This window comes from Plutella xylostella, chromosome 18 (assembly GCF_932276165.1).
Source record: "Plutella xylostella chromosome 18, ilPluXylo3.1, whole genome shotgun sequence".
In the NCBI taxonomy this organism is placed as follows: Eukaryota; Metazoa; Arthropoda; class Insecta; order Lepidoptera; family Plutellidae; genus Plutella; species Plutella xylostella.
This window is the reverse complement of record NC_063998.1, coordinates 6,994,117-7,004,717: the sequence shown is the minus strand read 5'-3', so window position 1 is coordinate 7,004,717 and position 10,601 is coordinate 6,994,117. Positions and strand designations below refer to the sequence as shown.

Sequence of the window (10,601 nt, the reverse complement as noted above, 5' to 3'; positions counted from 1 at the left end):
GCGTTTCTTCAATAATATCTTTAGACGCAGCGCGGACGCACGCTCGCGATACCATGCTGCACTTGTAAACAAAATGACGATCGCCATTCAAATATTCGTGTGTGTTTTGTTTTTCGCAAGCTTCGTCTGTGGTGAGATTTTAACGGAAAATGCCGCGGGACTGTTCAAATCGAACGCGCGTTCGAAAACTAAAAACCTACGTGCGCGTGCCCAAGTTTTTGATGACTTTTTCAATGTGTATGACCCCACGTTTTTGGCTGTCGTCTGGCCGAAGCTGAAGAATGGAGTGCATTTGAATATTGAGCCGCAGTGCTGGGACCATCTGAGCAGGTTTTACAAGGACTTGCTCGATGGGAAACCGTGGGCTTACACTGGTAAGTATAGTTGTTTATCAATATTGACAACATAGAAACTCACCTTATGGTATATTAACCGAATGAATTCCGTGAAATTAGAGACAATAAAAATCTATTGTGTATCGTGCGATATGACCACTTTGGGATGCAAAAGATAACCCATATTTTCTCGTGGAGGCAGAGCTTCAATACATTGAAGTATCTAATGTACTACTTACCCACTTTTCGTTTTATTTGAAGCCGAAGTCATTTTTTTAAAACTATGTGCCTGGAATCGAACATCACAAAAGCAACTGTTAAGTATAGTTAACTAACATTAATAACTTTAAGAACTTTATTTTTGCGTGTTCCACTGTGTTTAAGGGTTCCACTTTAAACCAATTCTGTTGATCATCTATATTTACTATTTGCCTCAAATATTAATTTGAAAGCACCTTCGTAAGTAAGTCAAAATATTAAGTACCTAATTACTAATTTTATTTGGTAGGCAGGTACTTAGGTACTTACTTTCTTTAGGCGTACGTACAGTGAAACTTAATGCTAGAAGGAAATTGCAACTCATTCGAAGACTAGAGAAAACATTGTAAGCAATTAAACCTGTTAGGTGTTTATCTCATTGCTTGCATTCCTATAAAAGCTGGATATCTTAATTAGCAAATGCTAGTAGGTACCTACTTGGTATATTTACCATGGGATGTTTTCAATTGGAAATAGCACGTGGCGTGGGTAAATAAGATAATTATTTTAAAAGACGGTAAAGTATAAAATTGTAAATAATATATCAAAATATTACAAAATAATTATTGGTAGGTACCTACAAGGTGTAGCAAAAGTATGACTGTGGCTTAAAAAACTGCCCCCTAATAGTAAACAGTCACGTGACCAACTAAGTTTCTGTACTTACAGAGAATCAATAAAATTGTTTTTTTCGCAAATTTTCGTAAGTCGTATAAAATTTTGTTCAAAATGACCGCCTGGAACACTCTGTCGTATACGTACGTAGGTTCTATGTATTCCTACCAATGACCAATTTAAATATCATATGAGTAAGTAAACTATGTTACAATATTAGTTGAGGAAAAAAGTTCGTCGCACTTTTTCCTCATTGACGACGAGTTTGTTAGTTCATAATTTGCATACCTACTTACGGTCGTACCTTTCAATCATCTAGATTATATTCAGTAACGTAACCGGCTATTATAACCGACACTAACTTACTCTACAGACTTGTTTTTTTACATATCATTTGTACCTAATATTGTAGTAAACGTAATAAGGAAGAGTTTGTCATCGACACTTGGCATATTAGTAAGTACTCAAAATCTTTTGAAATAAATATTATTATGTATTATTCATGATGTAATTTAATTATCTGCATAACTCGTAATGCTGTTAATGATTAACGCTTACAGTTTTTTTTTATAATAAATTATTCACTATCATCTTCCAGATTAAAAAGAAGTAAGTAGGTACAACTTAGGCATTACAAAATTCTACCCTATACAAAATGTTTGTGTATTATCATCAAAAATTATACTCAAATTTTTACCCATCATAAGAATACCTATTTCAAAACAAGTTTTTCATTTTTTAAACGCTATCAAACAATAATTTATTATTTAATTTGTTGCTATTGTGCTGTAGAAATTATTTCTTTGAAGCAATCCGAGCTTTTTTCTCATCAATCAACAGACAGGTACAATCAGGTACATACATCTGATGTACAGCCAGCAAAAGAGCTACATTGGCCACTCCAGCGGCAGAAAACACGTTAATTATGATGAAATCACAGATAAAGATTGTATGTATATTATGTATCCATAAATAATATCTGTAAGCTTTCATCCACGAGTCTCTGTATCAAACTATTTTCGTTACGATGGCATACATTACATCTTTTGCTGATTGTACATCTCATACCTCATACTCATACCTATAAGATGAGTAACTAAATAATTATGAATGGTCATTTCTACATTAGCAGGTACCTACAAGAAATTACAAAGTGCTACTCCTTACGTAACTTTCTAACGTCGCGTCGACGACCGCCCGACAACATCTGGTCGTTCATACTAGTACTAACTGTTTCTCTACTTCAGATCTCATGTGTGGTGTGATCGATCTATTCATACTTATTACGACAGCAATAAAGTTGCTATTGCCATATTATGATATGGTTACTGTTGTGTACAAAAAGCGTACGGTAATATTGCGTGTCGTATCGAGTTATATTGTGCTAATGTTTTTGCGTTTACGCATCCCAAATGAGAGTAATTAAGGTTACTATTAATGGATATACTCGTATGAGTTCTGTCTGATTGATTGGTTTCGCTTTTTTGTTTGTAAAGGAGTATTAATTGCATGGCATTGTATTATTTATGAGTATAACTGTTTAGATAGGCCTAGGAAAGATATAACGGTGATAATGTGGGACGGCCTCTGGTTTTCTAGATAGAAGACCATTGCTTTTTTATTATCTTTGTTACTAGATTGTGTCGCAAACTTCGCTTCGCCATAAATGGTTTACCCGTGGGAATTTCGGGATAAAAGTGCAATTAAAAATGTTATTTTTAACTCATTACTGATTTTGATTTTAAGAACCAGTTATATTCACGGTTGTGTTATGATGAATTATGATGTATCTATGTATATGTTTACAGTGGTGGACTCATCAGGGCGCTATGAAGCGGGTGTATTTGAAGGAAATAGATTCTGGACTGGATCTAAACACGAGTGTTTTAACTTAGTAAGTTACCACATTTTTATTTAAAAAAAAATCAATATTCATTGTAGGTTGACCGATATTGTTTCTATTACGTCAATGAAAAATCTTGTTTTTATTTTTCAGGATAAGACTTATTCAAAAGACAAAAATCAATCTTCTCAAACGTTACGCGATAAGGAAATTCCACAAAGTGTTTTTCGTAAAGAAAAGTATTTTGATTCCAGTAAGTAAATCTGGCCCACTTAACTGTGGATTATTTATCTATCATATCATGAAACATTGTTGAAATGAATAGGTATGAATATTATGATGCATTTACAGGCCCAGAAGGTGACTGGCACAACGCAGCACAAACCAATGAAGTAACAGAGCAACTGAAAGTAAATTCGATCTCCCCATTTTCACTATCGTTTAGTGCTGTCAAAGTGGCCCTCAACATTACCAAACTTGCCATGGTGAAGGTAAGGATTTGCATTAATAAGTACCTACTTAGAAGTTAAACATAAATTGTACTTTTAGAAGTTCTAATTAATCATTTGGATTAAATGTTTACTTTTCAGTCATACGATATAACTATGGGGATGTGTTTTCCAAAGACCTGCAGGTCAACTGATATCCAGGCAATTTTTGATTTCTCAATAATGGTCACTGACCATTTGAGGAACAACAAGACAGTGCCACGGTCAGTGCAGGTCACATCGGTACGAACTGTTGAAGAAATCTATGATGTACAGGATGATGCCGTAGCTTTGGTCCTGATATTTTTCACGATCTCATTGATTGTTGTAGCTCTAATAGCTACCGCTGTTGATTACGAACTAATTCGATTAAGATCAAAACAGTTTCGCACAATGAGCTTCGACATACAAAAGATAGATCCAAACTCACCATTAAGAGCTACCGAAGCAAATAATTCATACAACAACACAATCGAAGTACACAAAAAACGCCCGTACAAAGTGCCCGAAGTTGTAATGCCGAAGAAAGAAAACGAAACGCTAACAATAAATAACATTAACAATTCGAATTTAAACCTCGTGACAGTGAAGAAGCTGATGAAAATTGATAAGAAGGCTCCCGCAGCTACGGTAGACGTAGCAGCAGCGGATGATATGAATCAGCACAGCTGCATCCGATGCGGCAAGTACAGGAAACAGTGCGGAGTGTCTCCGAGGAAACTGGACAATCTGCCGGCCTGCCCACGCATGAAGTACAACAACTCATTCGGCAGCCTGAGCACAGAACCCATGATCAAATGCAAACGAAACGACTTCTTTAAAACAATCCTCCAGTGCTTCTCCCTCCGGTACAGCTGGAGAAGAATTTGCAATCGAAACCTGACCAACAGGAACTTGTCAGCGATACACGGGTTGAAAGTGATTTCCACTTTCTGGATGATCTTTGTACATGTTACTTTAACTGTGTTTTACGTTTCAGGTAATTATAGTCCTCTCCCTTTTACTAGTGCCGTTAACAAGCTTTCTACTCGCCAATTATATGTATTTGCTTTTATAATAAATAATTGCATATTCATTAATGAATATTGAGTAGTTGCGTGTGTAATTTCCTTGTCGTTTTCACAGAGAATGGAGATGATGTCAATAAACGAAGCACAACTTACAATATTCTTGCCACGGGCACGCTTGCTTTCGATACTCTGTTTTTTGTCAGGTGAGGTTGACCACGTGTTATTGTTACGTAATTTAATTTATTTTATACATCAATTATTAAGATATGTCAACATTAAGGTATATGCGGCATTTTATAAAAAAAGTATCATACAGCTCTACATTGAAATAAAACATGGAACATGTTCCAAATGTTACTTTAACAGTGCATTAAACGAAACGGAACATTTCCGTCTAACCGTGGCAGGTGTATATTTTTCCATAATTTTAATGTCTTAATTTCAGTGGCATCCTCAGTTCATACCATTTCTTCTATCTCAAGAGCCGGTACACTATTGAAGAGTTGGTCAGTTTTGGAGGCAGATTTGGGCACATCCTACAATTTATTTGCTTTGTTTCCAACAGAGCAGTCAGGTGAGACACAATCCAAAGTAATTTACACACACATACCTATTGTACAAACATAAAATTTAACTTACTTGTAGCTAGGTAAAACATACCTACTCAAAAGAAAACGTTGTTTGTGAAGAGTGTGTTTCGTTTTTAATCAAGCCTATCTCTTTTCTAGGTTGCTGCCACCGTACGCGTACACGATATTCCTTGGCTCGGTGCTAGCGCGGGTGTCCCACCGGACCTCGCTGTTCGACCTGCCCGATGGGGACCACACCACTTGTGACCGCTACTGGTGGAGGAATCTGCTGTACATCAACAACTTTTACAAAGAGGAGGAGCAGGTATTTGTTTTAGGGGAATTTAATTTGCTCTTGAGCTTTGTTCTTATTTAGGATTAACTTTGTGAGCCATGTCACGAAAACCAGGGTGTTGAAAAGAGCGAGAGGCATGAAAGGAGCCAACCGCAGTATTGTATCAGGTGCACCGTGGACAGTGACCGACTGACGCTATTCTGGCTGGCTAATCCTTTCATCACGTTAGCCCAGCTATAGTTTTTGTCACTGACTCGCTAAAAATGTCAGAAGCGCGATGTTTATATCCTGTGACTAACATGTGACCTCCCCCCAGTGCCTTCAAATATCCTGGTTCCTCTCCCTGGAGACTCAGCTGCATGCACTGGGCACGTTGCTCCTGTGCTTCGCTCCGGGCCGCGGCTGCGCAGGCGCACTGGCCATCTGCGTCGCCATGGCAACCGTTGCTGCTGACGTCATCGCCGCGTGGCGGGATCGGATGCTTGTGTGAGTAGAGATAGATGATCTGAATCTTTGGACGAGATAAGTAATGTTATGAATTTATGAGTCAGAGAGTGAGGTAAATATTTGAGTTGAATCTAGTGCGTTTATCACGATGGTGTGTATCAGCATAAAAAGTGCGCATTAAATGATTTTTTTTAACTTTTTTTGTCAGTTCAAATAATAGCTTTAATTTATCATTAAGTAACTACATCAAACTATCTCAATGAGCATGGACAAATGCCCCGAAGGACACATTTTGATTATGCTGGTGTATATTGTACCTAATGGTAATGTAAGGATGCCATTGTTATTTAACTAGGAAACAAACGATGGTTAACCTTGGTGTGACCTCAAATACTTGGTTCATCTAAATTCTATTCAATTTTACAGAACATACATATCAGATAAGTTATCAATCAAATAAAATTAACTGTGCTTGGGTCTAAATTAGTATTCAATTTTGTTTCCGTATATACAATTGTATTAGCGCATAGCACATTCATAAAATGCAGCTAATTCTAGTATATTCCTTGTTTCAGCTGGACCGGATCGTATGATGCGTACGCCACCCTGGTGGAGAGACCCTGGGCGAGGGTCACCCCATACTTCATCGGGGTCATGACTGGCTGGCTGGTCAATAAGTTGGAGGGGAAACTAATGATTTCTAGGGTAAGGGGGTTTTTATAATTTTATTCAGTCATATTAATAAGAAGGTGTAAGTGAAATTTTTGCACCTCAAAGATCACGTAATTTTGAATGATACTCATTAAAATTCTTCTCTTTAACGTGTCAGCAGCCATCGCCAGAGCTGGGCTTTCTAGCCAAACGCTTCTGGGCAGATCTTCTTTTTAACCTACATAACTGTGTCTCCACCAGTTGTGAGGAAAATATCATGAGTTTTACAAATATTTATTTATTTATTTATATTTCAACGTGCATTGTACTAAAAACACAACGGCTGTGAACGTTTACAAAAATATAAATTTATATTTTTGTATTTAAAATTACGTTACAGAGTGGTAAATCCGCGTGACAGAGGTGTATTTCATACGAATCTTGGCTGTCTCCTGCCACTTCATCCTGCGTATATTTCACAATGTTAGAAAAAAAATATATGACGAGATAAAATATAAACTATAAACTCCAGAAGATATTACTTATTTAGTAAAACAAAATATATATTTTTAAAATATTTCTGAAATATTTAAAAAAATTGTTGAAAAATTGTCTCTCACTACCCAATGTTTTAGTACTTACACTCTGTCACGTAGGTTGCCATTTAAAATATTTGTTTGAGCCACTCGTCCTTATTGCCATCGATCAGAGTTTAAGATCTCCTTTTCCCCCTTGGTAAGATTTCCTCTTAGAGATCCAGACACCGCGTATCGGCCACCCGCAAAGTGTGACAGGAGGTACGTGTGTTTATTCGGCGACAGCTTCGTCACGTAGGTAATTGTTAAAATAAAATATATTTAAATTATTATTTTGTTATTTACTCATTGGTAATAACGATTACTTTGCAATCAACATGTGAATAATACATTTTATGTTACTGTTTAAATACTATTCGACTTTGCAATACATTTTACCCCTCTGTCACACGACAAATCTGTCACATTCTTACTAAACACTCCAACCTGAGGATATTCATCAACGAAAAATTGAAGAGAAACTACACGTTTTGGTCAAAGTACGAAGCGAAAGGAACGTCCAATACACTTGCGCTGCAGTAATAAAAAGTTTCGTTAGTGAAAAAGGTAATTTCGTGCTATTGTTCTCAAGAACAGACGATGAATGTGGTAGACTGTTTAATATGGTGGAGATTGATTTATCGGATGTTTGATGATTACATTAAAGTCCTTCCAGCTTCTAAGGTAATTAAAAAAGAAAAAAAAATAGTTTTTCAAGATCTAAGAGCCACTTCTGTACTTTCGAATTATGGCTGATTAAAACTTTAAGAAATTACGTAATTTTTCGTTATATTACTTAAATTTTAGTTTGTCGAAAATATTATTTGTGCAGATAAACATTAGTTTATGTAGTTGGAACAAATTTGTCCTTTAAGTTCCTGAAATACGGATATTTCAGTCTCCAGAGGTTCTCAAGTGTGATTTTAATTAGTTATACTAATTATAAAGATATCTCCAGTTAATTCTTTGACTAAATTGAAACCATAATGATTTATATGTAAGTTACTAAATTATTTTTATTGAATAAAACTGTTTTATTCCAAAACCCTGCCTAATATTTAATAGAATAACAACTCTGTCACATCGTTTACCACTTTGTAACGATTGGTGTCTCCTGGTAGTCAACTTATTTTTGGTCGTTTATATGTTATGTTATAAATAGTACAACTTTGGAAAAATCATATTAAATTTAGTCATTGATGTTAACGTCTATGCTGTTAATTTTTTACTGTAATTAGCAGCGAAAAAATATTTATAACAAAAACAAGCTTCATTTTAGCTGAAATTGTGACAGAGTGGTAATAACTACTTAATAAATATTTTGTTATTACTAAAAATCCATTCCTTCATATGTTTTCAAAAATGGTATTTTGTTTATTAGCGTATCAAAAAAGTTTCATTTCAAACGACGAAGACTATCTCGTTAAAAAAAAATAAAAGATAATGTGACGAAGGTGTAATTTTTTGTGCCTTATCCACGTATTATGTCCTTAAAATATTGAAAAAATTGGTAAACTACGCGGCCAACCACCTTTTTCGATAGAATAGACATGAAGCTATCATAAAAATGATAAGAGTTCACCAAAAAGCTATAGTTTTTTTTTTCGAATTTGGGATAATTTTTTACTCATTATGTAGGTTAAAAAGAAGAACTGCCCTTCTGCGTTTACCAACGCCTGATCAGCGTCAGTCACTGACTAGGTACTACACACGGTATTTGTGTGTATGTACAAACTATGAAATACAATAGTCACTCCTTTCGTCTATTTACCCCCATGACCTCTGAAATGTAAAAAAAACTGCTGTTTCACAAAACGTGATGAGAAATTGCCGTCGGACGGAAATTCGCACTCTCTAACATTGCCACAACTCTCCTTTCCAGTTCAAGTCAACCTGTCTCTGGACGATATCGCTCATCATCTTCCCTGCAGTCCTCGCCCGTCCGTTCTTCGCGTTCCACCTGGGAGTGTTCGACGGAGCCCTGTCGGCCGTCGCGCACGGGCTGTGGACCGCCGCCCTGACCTGGCCGGTGCTGGTGCTGACTAGCAAATGCTCTAGTATGTATAAGTTAAATGCTGCTACCTTGCAGGCTGCTTGGTTGATAGTATTTGCGTATTTGCCAAACTTTCACTGCATATATTTGCCAAATACCTAGTCATTTTGTAGGCGAATACGGTAATAAGTTTGGCGAATATACTGACCACTCACGGAAGTTTCAGCAAATGGTAGTGCGGAGGTCATTACCGCAGGTTATTGTGTGATAATAAGAATATCAGTTACATTAATCACTGTAATAATGTGTAAATCTACAATAGGATAGCTATGATGATGAATATGATAATAAATACCTTAACTGTAAATTCGAATATTTACCAAATGATGTGAATGATAAATTATAAACTGTAATCTACGAGTAATGAAAGTTTGTAGTAATATTATTTTCTAGCTGTCTAAATCTGCAGGTGTAATGTTTAATGCGACAAAGTTCAGCATTTTGTTAAGGTATCGAAGAATGCTGTGGATCACAAGTGGTATTATGAGGAAGTCAGAGGACAAAGAGTGGCCTTAAGTGTCGCTTACTTTAGAGATAGCTATCCACCTCTAAATGTGGGTATTTGTTTGACAGCCTTATAATGTTGAAGCGAAGTAATTAAATACTTGCTAGTTCTTTTTCTTCTATAAGGGTGTTTATGTTCTCAATGCTAACACCATTGAGAACATAAACACAAACGTGAACATTGAGAACAAACCCTACTAAACACAACAATTTGTTCCAGAATTCTCCCGTCGCCTCTTCGACAACAGCCCGGTGGCAGCGCTCAGCCGCCTCAGCTACTGCATGCTGCTGCTAAACGGCATCCTCGCGAGGCACCTGCTGCTGTCCGTCGAGAGTGCTGTCTCTATGGATGCCACCTCTTTGGTAATATGCTGCTAAATCAAATATAAGCTTTGTGCTTTGTGTCTGTCATGTTAGTCTAAAATGCTGCTGAGACGGCATCATCATCTGGCGAGGCATCTACTGCTGTCCGTAGAGGCTGCTGTCTCTATGGACGCCACCTCCTTGGTAACATCCTGCTCGATGAATAAAATCTTTTTGCTTATCCCGTTAAGGTCTAAAGTGACCATCTTCACTCGCAGGTTATGTTGGCCGATATTATTTAGATAGGAAAGGGTAAAAACAGATTGTTATAAAGATCCTTGGAAGACGCCTACGTTCAGCTGTGGACGATTATTGATGACCAATAACGATGATGTAAACTATGAACCTATAATATTATGTAAAAACGTAGCTAGGTACTAGGTAGTGATTTAGATAGATAGAAAGATTATTACATATCTTTTTATTGAGAGTTGTATTCTGTTCCAGTGGTCGTACTACACCGGCACGACGGTGCTCACGATAGCTGGCTCCTTCCTGCTCTCCCTGTTGGTGGAGACCCCCTGCTGCAGCCTCCTGCGCCGGCTCTCCGACTGCGCTAATGTTAATACTTAAGGGCTTTACCTCAAAACTGAGA

General features: G+C 36.8%; 1 protein-coding gene across 1 annotated transcript; it reads left to right on the top strand.

Moving 5' to 3' along the window:
- The first annotated feature begins 31 nt into the window (after positions 1 to 31).
- LOC105386535 lies at positions 32 to 10,579 on the top strand. Its single transcript, XM_011557119.3, has 13 exons — positions 32 to 374; positions 3,017 to 3,102; positions 3,205 to 3,304; positions 3,403 to 3,542; positions 3,642 to 4,518; positions 4,665 to 4,752; positions 4,995 to 5,123; positions 5,278 to 5,443; positions 5,730 to 5,899; positions 6,436 to 6,565; positions 8,969 to 9,143; positions 9,864 to 10,006; positions 10,454 to 10,579. The coding sequence occupies exons 1-13, from the start codon at positions 74 to 76 to the stop codon at positions 10,577 to 10,579; spliced, it is 2,631 nt and encodes an 876-aa protein (XP_011555421.3). The 5' UTR covers positions 32 to 73.
- Positions 10,580 to 10,601: the final 22 nt, after the last annotated feature.